Source organism: Syngnathoides biaculeatus, chromosome 10 (genome assembly GCF_019802595.1).
Source record: "Syngnathoides biaculeatus isolate LvHL_M chromosome 10, ASM1980259v1, whole genome shotgun sequence".
NCBI lineage: Eukaryota > Metazoa > Chordata > Actinopteri > Syngnathiformes > Syngnathidae > Syngnathoides > Syngnathoides biaculeatus.
In genome coordinates, this window is record NC_084649.1 from 16,780,158 (window position 1) to 16,800,104 (window position 19,947).

The 19,947-nt window shown below is 41.3% G+C and overlaps 1 protein-coding gene across 5 annotated transcripts in view; it reads left to right on the forward strand.

The window, feature by feature from the left end:
* kcnab2a (potassium voltage-gated channel subfamily A regulatory beta subunit 2a) overlaps nucleotides 1-19,947 on the forward strand; it is a 92,668-nt gene that overhangs the window by 32,045 nt on the left and 40,676 nt on the right. For 3 of the 5 annotated variants that reach the window (XR_009796754.1, XM_061831939.1, XM_061831937.1), the window contains exons 2-3: nucleotides 3,238-3,409; nucleotides 4,392-4,433. Coding sequence is in view for 4 of the 5 variants with exons in the window: in XM_061831939.1 (XP_061687923.1) it covers nucleotides 3,333-3,409; nucleotides 4,392-4,433 (119 nt within the window). In the remaining variant the exon portion in view is untranslated. The remainder of the gene's footprint in view (nucleotides 1-3,237; nucleotides 3,410-4,391; nucleotides 4,434-19,947) is intronic. The other 2 variants (XM_061831940.1, XM_061831938.1) reach the window with 1 other exon arrangement.

The following is a 19,947-nucleotide window of genomic DNA, read 5'->3' on the forward strand; positions in this document are numbered from 1 at the left end:
TTGAGCAAATTTACAGAGCACTTTTTACTTTCATGTCACTGCCGCTAGACTGGAACAGCACTGAAATATCCAAACAACAGGGTGGGTGATACAGTCTTCCAGTAGTTTAAAAAAAAATAAGTAAAATGTGACAATACGCAATTCACAATAGGAGAATGGCTTCAAAATGTCAACTAGCTCCTGCCTTCCTGTGTATGCAATCAATAGGCAACATCTGATAAAAGCCAAATCTTCCTCTTCACCTTTTGGCTTCTCCCTTTAGGGGTCGCCAGAGCGTGTCATCCGAGATGAACGCATGTTTCTTTGGCGCACACGTGAATCAGCATCTAAATTCCCTTGTAATTATGCAGGATTCAACCAAATGCAGCTCAATGTGGCGGTGTCCTTGATCTTTTGGTTTACTTGCCCTAACTAACGACTTTGACTTCTTTTGTTTAGCGTTTTAATTGGCACGGCGCTCAAAGTGATCATGTTGTATCTATCTATCTATACATACCTGTGGTGGGACTGGTCCTTAAATACAGGTCTATGCTGGAGATAGCGCCCCCTATTGGCTTGGTTGACTTATGTGGCATGAACTTGGCAGTATTTCTCTCTCTCTCATTCTTCATCCAATTTGCGTGTTTTTGTTTGCAGCTTTCGTCTTTAGCAGTTGTTTTCGGTGATTGCAGCATTTAATTGTATTTTACATCTTGTGTGTGTGTGTGTGTGTGTGTGTGTGTGTGTGTGTGTGTGTGTGTGTGTGTGTGTGTGTGTGTGAGGATTGTTTTCATAAGTCTGCTATTGGATGTGAAAATAAGTTACAGGTTTATTTGTTCTTCACATGCATACTCCTCAATTTGACCTAATTTCCTCGTGATTTATTTGTGTTGACTAGGTTTTTCATGCAAGAGCAATTTTAGGGTACATCTCATTTGAACACTTGATGGTCATCTAGAAAATGGAAGCAACATTGTTTCTGGAACACAGCGTCACTTTTTAACCTCTGTTAAAATCGTGGCTAATCACAAATGCTGACATCGCCCGGGAGAAACAACAATCGCAGTTACTATACAAAATATGTGAATGTGTACCATCTCACTCTTAGACTTACAGGACCTCATTGTTCTTTTGACAGGAACGCCTTCTTCGACACATCCATCTATCTATCGTGTTTGTTTTTTGAGTTTGTTCCCAGTGTCAGCACCAACCTCGCGAGGTTTTTTCATTTTTTTATTTTTTTTAGCATCTGATATCTTGCTTGAGCCTTTTCCCATGGTTTTCTCGATAATTACAAAAATTATATGTAATAAAACAATTGCGGTTTTGTATGTGTCAGGTAAAAGGCTTTAGTGGGAGCAGGTATTATAATAAAGAAATTGATGTACAGGGGGGTTCTACTACACACACACACACACACACAAACACACACACACACACACATATATATATATATATATATATATATATATATATATATATATATATATATATATATAAGGCGGCACGGTGTGTCAGCTGTTAAAGCGTTTGCCTCACAGTTCTGAGGACCCGGGTTCGATCCCGGCCCCGCCTGTGTGGAATTTGCATGTTCTCCCCATGCCTGCGTGGATTTTCTCCGGGCACTCCGGTTTCCTCCCACATTCCAAAAACGTGCAACATCAATTGGACACTCTAAACTGCCCCTAGGTGTGATTGTGAGTGCGACTGTTTGTCTCTCTGTGCCCTGCCGCTGGCAACCAGTTGAGGGTGTACCCCACCTCCTGCCCGTTGACAGCTGAGATAGGCTCCAGCACTCCCCGCGACCCTTGTGAGGATAAGCAGCTAAGAAAATGGATGGATGTGTGTGTATGGATATATACGCAGATATGTGTGTGTGCGTGTGTGTGTGTGAATATGTGTGTACCGCTATCTGACTGACCAATTCAGGGTATAGTTTGCCTTTCACCTGAACTCAACTGGGATTGGCTCCAGCACTCCCGTGACCCTTGTGAGGATAAGTGGCTTGGAAAATGGCTCTGGATATTTGAAGTGGTCAGTTTTCATTCTCCTGCTTTTACTTTATTTTTTGCGGTGGTATTGTTCCAGTCCAGTATAGAGGTACTTTATTCAAGTATAAAATAAAACTGAGAATTTTGTCACTGTGACTCCTGACCAGTGGGGAGGAACTGTGGCATGAAGTAAAACATACCCAGTACTTCCACAAAATAACAATATGCTTAATGTTAATTTTTATCATTCCTTTTTATTTGTCTCTATGCCTGTTTGTCAAAACATGTCTTCATATGAAACTGGACGCAAAAAGACAGACTTTTATTCTGTGACGCTGGCTAAAATGAAGACCGGTGATGTGTTTGGACAGTTCCGTGTTCAAAATGTTGACGGCATTCAAGGAGTGTTTTGCCCCTGTTTTCCCCACAGTTGACGAGCGGTAGGGTGTTGGACAGTTGAGGTTTGAGTGCAAGCATTATCTAAACAAACTCTCGCAAAGCATCCACACTCTTCTCCCCTCAGTGAAGCTGCCCTCTCAGCAGCACTGACCTGCTTCTAGGGCTGACACTTTGAATTATTTATAGAATTGTGTCACCCAAAAGTAGCGGATTAGCTGTTGTTCCCTCTCACACACACTGCAATCGTAAAATAAGCACATCAACATAATGTTAAATTGAAGTGATTCCTTTTTGTTGTTTCATTAGTTTTTTCAAAAAAAAAAAGCTATAATTAATCGAATCTGTCGTAGTTGGGGTGTTTTTCAACATGCAAAGATAATTCACAGTACATATGAGTGCCTTTTATAATACTGGTACTACTGATGCATGGCGAGTCCACTTAGATATGCAGAATGAGGAGAGATCGCCATCTAGTGGCAGAAATGAAAATGAAGGTTTGGTGTTGACTACTACTTTTCCTGTCGGCTTGTCCTGTTCGGGGTCACCTCAGATGAACGTATATTTGTTTGGCACAGTTTTATGCTCGTTTTGGTAAATTTTGTTTATGAGCATTCATCCCCCTAACGGGACAAGCCCAAAGATAGTATGGTTTAGAGTATTTCGATAGTTTCCATCCTGGAACGTGTAGCTTATCATTGCATTCTGCACTTGCTTTCACCACTTGAACCAAATGGCCAATTTTATGCGATTGGACTGACCCATTCATTGTAATGTGTGTCCAAAAACTATAAATCTGTATTTGATGTTCGGCCTTGTTCCGCAGAAGATGGAAGACCCAACCTGTCGTGTTGCTGTCTTTCTTTGGCAGAGGCCCACGTTGGCGCGAAGCTGTCCCTCCTGGTTGCGGTGAAAGACGAGCACCCCTGGCAGGCTGGCCGCGATCCCCCCGCCCACCCTGCCTCCATGTATCCTGAATCGACCACCGACTCCCCCGCCCGCCTCTCCCTTCGACAGACTGGTTCGCCCGGAATGATCTACAGGTGAGTCCGGAAAGACGCACCTTATGGATGGATGATTGTGCTCCGCATTCAAATGAAGCTTTCTAGCGGCACGGGTCGGCTCGTCGATGATGTGCCACGGAGCCCTTGTTGTCTCCAAGTTGGCAATGCTGATTTTGTTCTCTGTTTCCTAACAGACGATCGCAAAGAAAAAAAAAAAGCCATTCTTAATACCACTGGCTGAGGATAATATTTGAAAGACATCCAACAATCGGGCCTTTTCTGACTTTGACCATAAGACTGGAAAAATGAAAAAAGCTCAACTTAGGGATGTTTTTCAGTATATCATGTGTACCCTGCTAAACAGACAGCACTGACGTTTGCAGTGTAGCATATAGTGACCTTGCTTGCTTCTTTCTTGCTCAAAATAATGATCTCATCATTGAAATTTGACATATTTGGTGCAGTTGCTGTTATTTTGAGGGTTAATATGTTTCATGAGGGAACGGGATTGTCAGAACTGCATTTTCAGTTTTAAAAAATGATGATGCACATCACTCTGGCATTTTCTTGTGATTTTTGGATACTGTCGTTCTATCAACATAAAAGTTATTTTATCAACATTAAAGGTCCACAATGTGTGTTTGTGTTTGTGTTTATCCAGCACTGTGGACTTGTCAAGATTTAACCTGCGTACTCTTATTTAACCAGCAAGTGGCGCCATTGTGTGTGGGCTGTAGTGTGTCGATAGTTGAAGTATCCATTGCTACTATTATGAGAGACTTTATTGTAATGTGGAATTTTATCATGATGATCAGTTTTAATATTTGTGAGTTGTGTTCATTTTTTGGGGAGGTTGGGGGGAGGCTGCTGTATTGTTTTATTTGTAGCCGCTCTGCATCCGCTATCTCTGTACTATTACCCCACCCCCCAACTCTTGTTGCCACCTTTACTAACCTCTTTCCTTCCGCGCTTATATTAACCGGCACCCTGTCTTCTACTTTTTGTCTCCTGATGCCTTCAGTGCTCGCTATGGAAGTCCAAAACGGCAGCTGCAGTTCTACAGGTATTTGTCTTTCTCTGTATCTGTTCTTCATCCCTCGTGTTTCACATCAATTGGCAATCTTGATGCAAAGTCTCATTCTCTTATGTACTTTTTTTTCATACACAATGCATAGCTCTGATTGTACTGACCTTGGAATCAATTGGAAGTAATTGTGTCTTGGTTATGAGTGAGTGAATGTTCATGGATTTTTGTACACTGCTGCTGGTCCTTGAATGCACCTCGTGCACTGTCAAAGGTATATTTCTGCTTCTCTCCCACCATGGAGATGTAGTAGTATTCTTTGCTGCATCCTAGAGCCCAGGCAGTAGTTCTTCATGAATCTGTTTTGGATGCTTTGGGGCCATCTTGTGGCATCTATATGCAACTACAAACTCCCTTTTGAGAGTGCCGCAGTTCCGTTGTTGATGCTGGTCCCCCTCAAATGATAGGGGTTCACTGTATATCTTGTATGTATTTATTTGAGATTTATAAAGCTGTGGCGTGTTGCAAAAAAAGAGAGAAAAAGCAGAGCACGACAAAGTATCACTTAAAGGAAAATTCCGGTGGTTTGGAGTAACAATGTATCCAATAGGTCATGTAATATTTACTCTATTTTGACAATGTGATGTTAAATCCTCTCTCATTTAATAGTGTTTTGAGAAGGTTTTCATTGACAATTACAGCGCTGATTTCTCGGATTTATCCTCATCTGATGAAGAAATAGCAGTATCGATTGATCAGGAAGACAGGAATACTTTCATACAGATTTGAACCTGTGGCTGTAAATAATGTTGAACATTCGGATGGTTCTTCAGGCGGAATGACGCCAGGGAGCTCGCTTGTCAGACTCCGCGTCATTCCTGTGGGAAGAACCATCTGAAAATTCTACATTATTTACAGCCACAGGTTCGAATCTGCATCAAAGTATTCCTCCATCTCCCCGATCAACCGATAACGCTATTTCTTCATCAGATGAGGATAAATCAGAGAAATCAACGCTGGCCACAATTGTTTCCCAACGTAAGCGGGCCTTTGTTGCTGCGCCTATTATGTCACATCTGCGGTCATGTGACACGCGAAAATGGCGGCGTACCTGAAAATTTGTAATTGTCGATAAAAATCTCATCAAAACACTATTAAATGAGAGAGGATTTAACATCACATTATCAAGATGGAGTACATTTTACATGACCTATTGGATACATTGTTACTCCAAACCACCGGAATTTTCCTTTAAACGTTGTCTGTCACATAATTTCTAATGTTGGACTTTCATTTAGAGGTAAGAGAACAACAGTACTCAAGTCTGAATCAAGATTTTCTTATTTTACAAGTGTAAATAAAAGACACATCAGCGGTCTTTGTCACATAAACTGTTTAAGGCACAGTTGTTGGTTCTTTTTACATAGAAGAAAGAGAAGTAGATTGAAGATGGGGGGAAGATCATTCTTAACACACAATGAGACTTTTCCAGACATCGGATAATCTATCCTTTGCTTACTTTAATTGAAAGAGGGGAAAAAATGCTCACATTTGGGCCGATATATGGCTTTGTGTCAACCTCACTTTAGCTGCTGAATCTTGGCCACGACATCTTTTATATCAAAGTTGCTTTTGCTGATCTGAGTCATAAAAAGCTCAGACAATGTCGATGTGCTTGCAATTATCTCATGATTTCTAGCCTGGCGCCTTGGTCTTTTTCTGTCTTTTTTTATTTATTTTTGAAGTGCAAAATTGTCTGACTAGCGGCTGCCTCTCCCTCTACATGAGGTGGATCGATAGCGCCTTATTCTCTCCGTCGCCCCGATGAGCCTAGCCGGCTGATGTTTGCTTAATCTGATAATGTGCTGTTTCTGTTGTGCTTACGCCATCATAATTAACATCCTGTGCATTACATTCACCTTTAGCGTTATTCAGGACAACAATGACGCACCACTAAGTCAATACAGTCGTGCAGGGTTGGGGTCAATGCTCCACAGAAAGATCACATGACTCTGCTGATGATGTAGTATGTCTTTCATTCAGTTGTGTTTTATTCTCACTATGCCACGTTGGTAGTCATATTGTGTTGTTGTTGTTTTTTTTTTTCCATTTAATGAAGTGTTTGGCCTTAGTCAGGAAACAGTTTTACATGGTCTGAGTGTTTCCCGACGTAAAATAGGAGGCTGACTTTTTCCCTTGTAATGTCTCTTTGGTAATCTTTCAAAAAAATGGTAAATCAAATTTTGAGATTATTCACAACTGTTACACAGCGAGACAATATTTATATGTTTACGGTGCCAAGATGATACAAAATATTACTATCCATCCATCAATTTTCTATAATTCGGTGTGATGGTCTGAGCGCTCCCCTGTGCTGAAAAGTCCCCTTGTGATTAATGCGCATGTGTTACTAACAGGGGGAACTCTGGGTACGTAACAGATGCTTACTGGGAAATCCCCCGGTCTCATAGTTCCCCTTTTTCTACATAGAGCGAGCTAACATACATTATATCCTCACCGTAACCCCAACCTAACCTTAAAACAAAAGTATACACACATCTATACGTTCCCTGTGTCGGTGTTTGTTGAACGTTGAAGCATGGATGGGGATGTTTCAGGGTCAAGGTGGTTGCGGGAGGTGGAGTCCATGCTTTGGTCACTTTTGGTTGCCCTAAAATATGAACAAAAAAAAAAAAAAACAAGGTTTATGGATACACTGTGTACTAAAAGTATTGGCGCAATGAAGCCAGTTCCTATATTAATACAATGTGGACTTTTATTTTCAGATATTTCCATCAAGATGAATGATGTACATGGAGGCGTGTGATATTTGGAATGAAACTTTTTTTTTTTTTTTTAGGGGTTGGGGCAAAAGTATTGGAATAGAAATTTTGTTTCATTTATTGTGATCCGTCTCCTTCAGTTCCCTCTTTTACAGCTCAGATCAGTGCTCATTAGGGTTTAAGTCTGGAGATTGGCTTGCTAAAACCTTGCATTTCCTCCTCCCGATGAAGTCCTGTGTTCATATGAATATTATCTTGATGCATAATGAAGGATCTCGCAAATGAAAGACAGTAGTGGCTTGAGATCAGAGTACGCTTTGTGACTATGCTCGTATATCAAAACACTGCAATCACAAGACATCTTCCCCCACTGAAATGAATTCATGGGCAATTCATCTGTTCCAGCTTTACAAAAGCAACTCCCCAAATGTGTTTTTTAAAAGTTGTTTTTTTAATGTATATATATATATTATTTTTTTTGTACTGTAGAAAAACACTGGCTACAACAATTTCTCTCCACATAACCTGCAAACATCGAAAATGTGGGCAAAAAAATAGCTATACTAACGTGTGGTTTTCACCAGCTGGAGCTGTGATCCGTGGTTTGTTCATCTCTGGCTCCAGTACTTGTCGTGGTACAAGCGCTCAGTGGTTGTTCCTCAGCATTTGTGTTTGTGTGTTTTTCGGCATGAGCTCAAGCCCGCGTAGCTCATTATCGCGCCGCTCTAAGTAGTAAGTCTTTCCTGTGTAACAACAATCAGAGGCTTTTAGCGCAAAAAGCTTTGGTGAATAATTCAGAGCTGATATTATTTGCTGAGGCCAGCAGAAACAGGACAAAGCCTCTGAACGCTGTAAATGGATTTCTTTCACGAGATCTTCCCGGGGAGGGGGATGAGGCGAGGTGTTGCTTGCGGTGATAGATGGTGGTCCGAGGGATATGCACTCCCTTTCCAAGTAGGACACTCCCAGTTTGGGTGGACCCGCTCGGTCCGTCCGCAGTGCAGTTGGGCTTTATAAGCGCAGACTCGCACCGGTCCACCTCGCTCATGAGCCGACCCCAAAGAAACCGGGTGAGTTTGTGGAAAGATCTTCCCGCCGGTGGCCAACGTTTGTCAGCATGTGCGACGGATGAACTTTTCACTGCGGAGCGTGCATGCTGCCTAGTTTTCAAGTCCCATTAAGTTTGTGCACGTGGAGAAAACTTCACTTATTCCATCGTGTACGAGAGCCGTCTTTATGCTGTCCTCACATTATAATTCCTTATAACGGAATTAAAGTATTCAGCACTGAGACACTTGTAATGTGATTCGGATTAGATTTTCCATGTGAAATAATTACACATATTTTTGTAATGTTAAAAATATAGCCACTTTATTTCCATCTTTACTGTGAGTGCTTTTAATCTATGGCTACACTGTCAGTCAAAGCTTAGTAGCGCATTAAAAAAATATTATTATTACTTATAATTGGGTTACTTCTTTGTCCATAGTGTAGTATTCAGTTATATGAGACAATATTCTTCCAAATTATAAATGTGGGATGGGATTAATCCAGTATGCACTTTTTGTAAAGTAAATGATTTACTGACATTTTTGTTTGTATAAACGTAACGTATATGTTCATTAAAACTCCAGTGGAATTACCCTCCATGATTGGTAACTCAGTGCTGCCCTCTGTTGGTAATCAATAAGCGATGTTTAAAAAAATGGTAGTCAGGAGTCAGACGGGAAGCCTTTCCTCTGTCAAAATTTGCGTTTGGTGGCAGTAAAACAAACAAAAAAAAAGTGTGGAAATCGTTTTGGATCCAGCTGGACTCTATTTGTTTTTTTCCATATGTCTATAAATTCGTGTGTGTGTTTATTTTTATTTATACACTATATATCTGTGTGTGTGTGTGTGTGTGTGTGTCTGTGTGTGTGTATGTATATATATATATATATATATATATATATTATATATATATATAATTTTATTTATTTATTTTTAAAATCAAATAGTGTTTTTCCCTTTTGTCGTCCACTCGGAGTGGGGATTGTGTTCACGTTTTCGCTTGTTGCTTGTCTGGATGGCTTGAATAGCATGTGTCCTGTTTCTTGAGCACCTGAATGCCGCCTATCAGTGTCACTCTGCCTGCGGCGCACCTGTCGGGGGAGGGGGAACCGACCGTGGTTGTTCCGGGCCGTGTTGATTACAGGATGCATGGCCATTGTGCAGCCCGGAGAACAAGAGCTCTTTTTTTAGTGGGAGCAGGTTCTATTTAAAGGAGGTGCACCCTTATCTCCATCTGTGTGGCTTTTCATAATTTGTCAAGAAGAAGAAGAAAGGGGGGGGTTGGTTGGCATGTTTGCGGGAGGCTACACCAGTAGCCCCCAGGGGGTTTCCAGCACGCTCAAGTCCGGTCACTGTCCTGCTGAAAACCTGCAGATCCCTAAACCGTCAGCGCCGAGCAGCGCCATCCGCAAGAGCAACAGCAGCAGCAGCGGCAAGATGCTCTCCATGACATACAGCGAGAGCATCCGGAGCGGGATCAACCGCTACCACTCGGACCAGGGTCTCAACCAGCCCCCCAGCAGGCCCACCGACCAGGCCGAGCTGCAGCGCCTGCGGGAACAGAGGGTCGCTGCGCAAATAAAGAACATGGAGGACTTTCTGAAAATGAATGGCCTGGCACTAGAAGAGTGTGTGTCCTATCAGACAGGCATGAAGTACAGGTAAGAAAATCATATTTAGGACCTGCAAAGTGTCACATTGGAGGAGTCCAAATGTTTGAGGGTTGGCAACACATTAATAAGTATGTCCTGTTAAATAGTTGTGTTTTGATTAAAAAGCAACTTCAAGTTTATTCCATCTTTGTCATCTAGCATGGCTTTATTGTGTACAGTTTCATTTCTCAATTGGTTAGTTTTGGATATTTGCCAAACTATGAACATGGTTGAGGATTTATTTGGCTCATAAGAGTGGTGGCATGTTATGTTCGAATCTATTGAGGCTCTACTCTTAGCGTTGCCCTTATTTAATGCTAGCTGCTAGTTGACCAAACAGGAAGTTGTTTGGTGCCTTTCCATGCTTGTTGGAACCTTAGTAATCGTAGTAGGCCTCAGAAATATGTATTTGACATTGTTACTACAGAAAGCCTGGTCGTTACTTCTAATAGGTAGGAGGAGGAGGAGTGGACCAACGGATTTAAAAAAAAAAAAAAAAAAGGGAGGGGGGCATCCCATTCTAATGGCATGGTAAGATCTGGGGGAGTTCAGGCTCATTCTTGTAGTACAGCTCCATGAAGGCTGCTTTTAGGTGTTCTTCCTTCCCACGTTACTATAGAGCTCGTGCACGTGACATCACCATTTTCACGGTGCCATATTGCCAGTCAAAAAGAGCTGCTCGACAGTGTGTGTGTGTGTGTGTGTGTGGTGGGGGGGGGGGACATTGAACCGGAGCAGAATATTCACAACGTCCAAGACTTGTTATGCTGTTGGTTGTTACAAAAGATGAGACAGATATTCAGAATACCAACTGGAAAAAACAGAAGTGATCGATGTATTGAAGATGATGGACAACCATCTGTCGCAGAGATGTTTACGTTGGTTAACATATGGCCGCAATGCGCTTCCGTGTACGGGGGCTAAAGCCTATCCCAGCGGTTTTTCTTCTTTTAAATACGCATTGGACTCATTTGAGAACAATACATATTAAAAAAAAAAAAAAATCAGTCACAAAGAGGTTTACTGAAGTTTGTGTGGCCGCAACACGCTTCCGTGTACGTTGGACATGACTGTCTTATTATTATAATTTTTTTTTTTTTTTGCATTGTTCTCAAATGAGCCAACTTGGCATTATAAATAACACTACGGAGGAGCTGACTCGCTGTTCCTTTTTTTTTTCCCAATCAAAATTAATGAATGCAAATTTGTGCAAAAACCATGGGTCATTTATTTAAATATTGGTATTTGTATTGAATACCAGCTGAAAAGATCTTGCATAATAAAAAAAAGAGTATTTGGAGAAAATTATTTGAATTAGTGGGGCTACCATCAAGGCAGGAAATTACTTTTTTCATCCAGGGACAACCCACACTGCAGTTGCCTGCTTGCATTAAAGTCGTTTGCATATTGCAAATCAATTTAGGCATGAGTGCTGCTGCTGCTGCTGCTGCTACAGATCACTGACCAGAGTGTTTATGTGCTCGGCTGCAAGGGGAGTCTTGAGCAGTCATTGAGGCTTGTATGTCACAGAAGCTCATTTATCTTTCACCTTTTTTAAGATGACAGATATACCCTTCCACTGTTAGTGGCAGCATAAATAATTTACTCTACTACTACTCTACTCTCATGTATTTAATCTAATCATTCATTTGTCAAAACAAACTGTCCACTCACTGGCTACAACATGAAGTACAACTCGTGAGATCCTTTACAGCAGTGTTTCTGAAACTTTTTGGGATTAAAAATCTGCAGCCCACCAGGAAAAATATTTATTTCACAAACACAAGTTTAACCAAGCAGACGCTGACATAAAAGGTGACGCGGTGCCGTTCCACACGACACCATCACAAGCGTCGCAGTATCTACAGCGGCGGTGCAGGATGTCCCATTGTTCATTATGGCAAAGCAAAAGCAGACAGTTTGATTTGTGTGGGGCCAGACGAGAAGCAGCGTGTCTCCGATTTGAGCTACATGGACGTTGGAAATATGGATCTTTGTTGCCACATCCTCTAATGGACATGGTAATGATCCCCATTTGGTCACTCGCACGAGCATACGATAGCCGTTTTAACCATAACCCTTCCTACATGTTCCGTCAACTGTTTTTGTGGACTCCTTATGAGGCTGTTTTACTTAACTGTGACAGAGATTTTTCTCAGTTATTCCTACCCAGATGCATTTATCATATTTTGACACCAGGTGACACAAAAGCATGCACCCAGTCTGGCCCGTTTTGAGATTATTTTTATTTTTTTATGAACGTCTTAACTCCTGGTTCTGAGGTTTAATGTAGGTCCTTTGTATCACATACCAAAAAATAAATGCATGATAGGTTAATTGAAGGTTATATTTTATTATTGTTTATCTATATGTGGTCCGCACGAGGACGGTGACCTGTCCAGGGGGTGGCAGGGGCTTCGCTTGCAAGGGTCTAGCTCACTCACTTTTGAAACAGGTTAAATTATTTCAGCATTTATGGTCCATCTTTGACAGCCTCCTTTCATTAGTAGCTAGAAGCCGCTAGAGGGCGATGATGTTCCATTGAAGCACGTAGCTTTCAACAGAGAGATCTTGTCACCAAAATGTTCATAAATTCATACTTTTTGTTTTTGACTTTTTTTTTTTGTCCTGTCAGGTGTCCTTGTGAGAATGTGTTTATGTCCCCCCCCCCCACCCCCTGCAGCACTAAACCCAAAACTGTTGTTTTAGCAACTTATCAAAAATACTGATTTAGAGAATGCCACAAACAGTCAATTGGCAAAAATGAAGCTCCAGAAATGTCCTGTATTGTTTTATTTTTATTTTTTGCCATTTCTGTGTTATCTATTCTTACCTATTTCTCCAGCCTTTACTCCCAAGACTTTCCTCCTAATGGCTTACAGTCCTCACGTGCAGCTTCTTGCTCAACTCAAAAAGATGCTCTGCAGCAGTGATTTGATTGACAGATATGGGTGTGATGCTTCCTCAGAAGGCCTCAAAATTCGTCAGATCAACTTCATCTCTTCCCCTCACGCGGTTCTATGTCGGTGCCATTTACAAGCAACAACAACATAGGGTGGACAAGACTGGGGAAAAAATGTACCGCAATTTCCGGCCTATAAGGCGTGACTTTTTTTCACACGCTTTCAACCCTGCGGTTTATGCGGTGATGCTGCTAATTTATGCATTTCTTCTGACGGCAGCAAGGGGGCACTTGAGTGGAAAAGGTAAGAGTGGGACCGGTGGAATACACGTGCCGAGGAAATGACTTTTACCGGTCCAGCCCTGTTAGCGCGGTGGCACTAGCATTAAACTCTCTGTGTACCATCTTTCTTTGTAAATATCTCTTGTTTCAACGTGTTCACTTGTGGCTTTTACACAGCTGCAGCGTATGTATGTACCGAATGGTATTTCTTTTACAAATGTACTGGATGAGGTTTATAACTAGGTGCGCTCTGTAGGCCGGGTGTTATGGTATCTTTTTGCGGCAGTGTTAAAAGGAGCTTCTGAATATCACGTTCCCTCTGCAATATCAAGATATGACTATTTGGTGATTTTGTTGTGGTTGAGCCTATCCATTACAATCACGGCTATTTTGGGGTTAAAAAGAAGTATTGTTTTAGTGCCATCCTGTGTCATCTTGGCTCCAGGGAACTCTTTTGAGGTTGGTTAAGAAACCTCATTTAGACAAATTTAGTGCTTTGCCACCATGCTGTGATATTTTTTGGAAATTCTAAACATTTTTTGGGATGGGCATCAATCATGCACCAATTTCATTTATTTCCATTTTGCCAGAAGGGCTCGTGTCCTTATCCCCTAGCACAAAACACCTTAGCCGTCTTTTCATTCATTCCAGAGAATTGCAGTTTTTTGTTGCTCTCAGCAGAAGTATACGTGCACGTGTTTCAGCCTAGGGAACCATTGATTGTTTATCTGCAGGCAATCCCTCTCTTGGCCTATTTTTAGCCACCGCTGGAAACAGTGGAGTTCTGCTGCTGGTGGTTCTTCATCTTCACCTGTTCAGTTCTGTTTTTACTAAGCACTTGCACTTGCACGGCTTTCTTTGCACCACAAGTGGGAAGTGATGTTTGGGTGTTTGTGACTTGGCTCGTCTTCGCGTTTGAGATTTTTCTGTCTGGGTTAATCTGACAGCTTGTCAAAATCTTCAAGTCGGAGGAAGGCTTTTTCGGCCCAAGAAGAGGGAATTGCTGCAGATTTACTTTTTGGAATTGTTTTTCTTGTAATTGTTCACGCGTGACAATTTCAACAGCTGTCATTGACATCCTTCTGTAATGCTCAAGTCTCTGATTTGGTTGCCAATTTAAATTTTAGGCTCAGTCTGCCACAATGTTATCACATTGTGACAACTGTCCTATTTTGTTTTTTTTAATGTGAGTTTAGTCAGAAATATACACAATAGAAAATAAATCAAACACTGACTGTGTGTGATATTTAAACTGGAATCGCAAATTCAACTTTGGAATGTCTCTGTTTGGCATTTTCATGCATATTCCTAGAGTACCCCTGCTCCTTCCCACATTCCAAAACAACCACGTTATGCTTATTGAACAGTCTTCATTGTCCATTTGTGTGAATGTTGGTTTGGCCGTATGTGCTCTGCAACTGACATGCTTTTTCTCTACATCTGGCTGGAAGAATTACAGCACACGAAACAAAACTGGCGGGATGGTGGGTCAGCTGTAAAGTGTTGGCCTCACAGTTCTGAGGTCCCGAGTTCAATCCCAGACCCGTCTGTGTGGACTTTGCATGGTCTCCCCGTGCCTGGGTGGGTTTCCTCCCACATCCCCTAAACATGCCGCATTAATTGGACATTCTAAATATGCCCCTCGGTGTGATTGTGAGTGCAATTGTTTTTCTTCTGTGCCCTGCGATTGGCTGGCAACTGGTTCAGAGTGTACACCACCTTCTTCCCGTTGACAGCTGGGATAGGTTTCAAGTTGTTGTCTTTATGACACTGTTTTCTTTCATACTTTTAAGTCCTTGTGATGTTACACGGTTTCCTCTAATGCTCTTGGGTCTGTGTGACATGAACTCTTTGTGTCCTTTGTGACACGGAAGTCTGAAAAGTTTCAAGGATTACCTATATAAGGACAAGAAAGACTGACAACGAGGCTTCTTTTCACGACCTCACCGCTGCTCTGGCACTCTACACTGGTAGGAAAACTAACTGCACGGACGCCTGCCGCCTTTCGTTTTTTGGACTAGCTGGAACTTTCGCTAACTTGGAATACCCGCTGGGACGAACATTTGCTTTTTTGGGAACACTCGTTCAACATGAGTGACTTTTTGCTGGTGCGACTCAACTACTCTTTTCTTGAACGGCTACTTTGTGTTAGCTATTTTGTTGCGTTGATGTGTGTGAGATTAAATTGTCATAAACACAACACGACTTGCCTTGTCGCATTTTGCTGGTTTGAACAAAGGGGACGTTAGTCTAAATTCACACGTAAGTGTGTTGAGCCTTCCACATGGCAGAGGAAACATTAACTAATCAGAAGCTAAACTTAATTACATCATAACAATCATATTTGATATGTTTTAACATGCTATCATCACATTTGCATGGTAACAATACCATTTTTGCTGTGGGGAGCATTTCTCCCTTGCAACTTTTCATCATGCAATGGTTTCCTCTGGCCATAGACTGGCTGGTGATTTTTACCCTGAAGATGACAGCTTGTTCAGCTCCTGCCACTCTTCACATTAGTGAGCTTGTCCCCGAGGTGTGCATCCAGCGACTTTGCTTTAAGGACACCTTGTTATGCAACCCATTGGTGTGTGTGTGTGTGTGTGTGTGTGTGTGGTGTGTGTGTGTGTGTGTGTGTGTGTGTGTGTGTGTGTGTGTGTGTTTCTACTCCTCTCGAGTAAATGACTAATTATACTTTGGCAACTACGGCCCACTGGAAAGCTCCTTGTGTTGGGTCTTTTTCTGGAAACTTATGCCTCTGAAGTTGCACTGAAATTATCTACTGAGACTTCAGCACAGTGAGCATCTTGAGGATGAACTCTAAAACGATGTTTGGTTTTTTTTCTGGGTTAGCTAAAACAAATGACACCTGTGATGGTAAAAAAAAAAACAGACCTGGAGATAGTGGAAAGTGGTTCATACTTCTCGAGCAAAAATTATATGATTGTAAGAATTAGACCCTGGAATTGATTAAATCTGTGGAAAAATGAGAATACCATGCATATGCTCTTCTGATACCTGCAAGCTGTTTTTCTTTTAAACCTATTAGTCCTTATTCACTGAAAAAAAAATTTTTTTTTTTTTTATTTTGCTCAGGTCAGCACTGTAGAATACAGTAGGATTTCTTTTGCACCATCTTGTGGCATTTTGGTGCCAAGAAAGCATTTTAAAGTGAGTTGAAGCTTCATTTAGGGATTTATTTTGGCATTTTATTTCAGTCCTTACAGTTCACCTATTTTTGTGAAAATGCAATATGTTCCAATGAATTGCCAAAAGGCATAACTTGCCTTACATAATTACATTACATAAGTACAGAGGGCTTCCCTGTCCTCTTTTTTTAATTTTATTTATTTTTTGCATATCTCAGCTCTCCGACTGTCCCACTGCGTTATCGGGGACGGCGGCAAAGACGAGTCCTTTTGAGCTCGGCTGCACGCGTCTGCGGGGAGGGCTCTCGTGCCCTCTGGAGGATTATGAATCAAGGCGATGGCTGCTCACAGATGCGACCAGTGCGTCTCTTGCGTCGTTTCAGGAGTTCCCACAAGTACTCTTATTCTGTCTTTTTTTAATAGGCCAAGAGACTTATTTCATATTAGCAACTGGGTACATTTATCATTTTGTGCCATTCACATTTTATTATTTTCAAGCTAATTTGGCTATTGGGAATGCACCTCAATGAATATGTAGGAGGATATTATTTAGACAAACACATTTGTTCTTTGCAACAAAAGATTCCTATTGAAAATGCTATTTTTTAATCCCAAATTTATCTTAAGAACTTAAATGTTTTTGTTTTGAATTCACCAGTACTTTTTCACTTCAAAATGTGCAGCTTGCCACTATTGTTGTTAGAAAATGGTGTGTATAAGAATCAGTTGTGCTGCGACTTATTGACCCATCTCAGCAACATAATAATTATAGTTATCCATCCATCCATTTTCTTAGCTGCTTATCCTCATGAGGGTTGCGGGGAGTGCTGGAGCCTATCCCAGCTGTCAACGGGCAGGAGGTGGGGGACACTCTGAACTGGTTGCTAGCCAGTCGCAGGGCCCATCGAGAGAAACAGCCGCACTCACAATTACACCTAAGAGCAATTTAGAGTGTCCAATTAATGTTGCCTATTTTTGGGATGTGGGAGGAAACCCACACAGGCATGAGTAGAACATGCAAATGCCACACAGGTGGGTCCGGTATTGAACCCGGGACCTCAGAACTGTGAGGCCAACGCTTTACCAGCTGATCCACCGTGCTTCCCAATTATAGTTATAACAATAGCATTTTGTGGGAATTATTTAGTTTCTTTCTAACGCGTGCTTGTTTATCAGTGGGAAAACAGCTTTTTTATTATAACAGCAGCTTATATGATGCATTGTTTGTGAGGACATTTTAATGCATTATTATAAAAATGTACTTTTTTTTTTTTTTTTTTTTTGAAGTAATTGTCCTGACAGATATTAGGAACGCTTAGACAGCATTTCAGTATGCGCTTGAACATGTCAGTCAACGCTGTCAATCAGTTGGACATCACGTCACTTTCTTTTAACTCCTTTAAACCCACTCACACTGTCACACACGAATACACCCACACTGCAGTGCTCCCCCTCCCCCCATTGCCGGGTTTCCTCATATCCTGACTGATTCCCTCTGTGAGAAAGTAGAAGTTAAACCTTCAGTTGAACAGCTGGCAGACTCACACAGAGGATCGAGCTTTTAATCCTGGGTATGTGCTCCACTTGTTCTCGTAATCACCTTCTGCCACACTTGATATCCTGGCCCAATACCTCCACCGAAGCTTTCTTATCCAATGGTACAGGGTAGACTACGAGAGTAGTATTATCTGCAGCAGGTGAAGTAACACCATCCAGATGTAATAAAAAAAAAAAAAAAAAAGGAAATGGCTGGGTATAAAAATAGGTGAACTGTAAGGACTGAAATAATCCATTCTCTTCAATGGGGTTGTGTAAGAATTCAAGGATTTTTGTTTGGTTACATTTATAAATGATTATCAATTATTTTGTCCAAATGGAATGGAATTGTGTTCTTTTTAAAGACATTCATAAGTAATAGAATGTCAATAATGAAATGGTTTGCGTCATAGTTTCATGCTTCCATGCCCATTGTTTTTTTGTTTTTTTTCTTGCGTGTGCACCTTTGGCAAAGACAGTTTCACAGACAAGTAAGTCAATAATTAAGTTATAATACCGTATTTTCCACATTAGAAGGCGCACCTAAAAGCCTTAAATTTTCTCAAAAGTAGACGGTGCGCCTTATATATGGATCAACATTGAGCCTTTAGTCCACCTCCATCTAGTGGATACATAACGTAACACCAGCCTCTGCTGTAGCATTATTCTATGCGCCTTATAATGCGGTGTGCCTTATATATGAAAACAGTTTTGAAATAGTCCATTCATTGAAGGTGCGCCTTAGTGCGAAAAATACGGTAGTAACTTTTTGCCAAGTACTAAGAAATTAGATTACTGTTTTGTCTGGCTACATATATTACACTGCTCATGTTCAAATATTTGTCGCTCAAAAGTTCTGTTAACCATCTATGGCCATTTTGCATTGCGTGTTGGCATTGCGATAACAGACCTTCATAAGTTATGTGGTTTGATTAAATAGACAAAGTGTAATTTCTTTTGTTTATAAACTTTAAAGTGTGGGAAAGCCAGTAAACACATTGAAGCAAGGCTCTTTTCGTTTTTTTTTTTTAGAATTATCCTTTTTTGTTGTTGTTGTTGTTGACTTCTATGCTACCATTTAGCGCCCGTAACTCAATACAAAAAAAAATGTCCAAAACTCTTGAAGTCACTTGGTAAGTCCAGTTAGTGCATCACTACATATTGAGGCTGTACAGTTTACTCCAAATGCTGTTTTTCGCTCTAGTAGACATAAATGGACAAAATATAAAATTAGTAGAGTAAATAAATTGGATTGAAACTAGCTTCGCACACAGTGCAATAGTTCCATGTTGTATAACTTATGTGCGGAGTTGAGAGGAATCCATTTGTGTAATAAGCCAATCTGGTCTCAAGTTACTCCAAAATGTACTTGGTGTACAATCCTTCTGATGAATGAATGACAGTTGGGTGGTCAAGTTACCGTCAGTAAGTAGCTTCTGCCGTCTAGTCTTATAGTTCTGCATATATATGGCTAGGATGGATAGGCATACTAAACAACTGTTTTTGACTAGGTAGGTCAAAGTGGATAATTTCCCACCGCACTCCTTATGGTCTCTCATGGCACAGTGGTTGGGAATTACTGCAACTGCAACTTTCCATGCTACATCCTCAAAGCAAGCAAGTGACATGAGCAACAATCTACATTTTTTTTTTTAACCACCCATCTTCCACTCTGACGCCGTGGGTGCTCTTTGCATTGGGCCCACGCTCGCTGTTGTAAAACTGATTCAAAGCGCCAGTGCCTATTTTTAGAGATAATGCTGCCGTTGTGCTGAAGGATGAGTACTCGTGACAGCGCTCCCTCTGTGGTCAGAGTGGCTTCTAAACGCCCTGTCAATTAAACGGGCGTCCCTCTCTTTGCATGCCACTTGCACGGAAAAGGAGTAGGGGTCAGTTGCATGAGCTGTACCTCCTCCTGTTTCCCGGACGCGCTCCGCGGTGGCCTCATTATGGTAGGGCAGCGGAGATTTGGCAAAATTTTGCCACGCCAAATGGATTCTTCATACACAGAAGAAAACCAATAGCCTTCATTGTCATTATGGACTTTGTGTGATTATGCGTTTCTTAGGGGGTTGTTTTACACTACATAAACTGAGCTTTTAGTAAAAAATAAATACATTTAGGCAACATTATCTGGCATAGCGGAACAGTGGAGCAGTTGAAAAGCGTTAGCCTCACAGTTATGAGGTCTTTGGT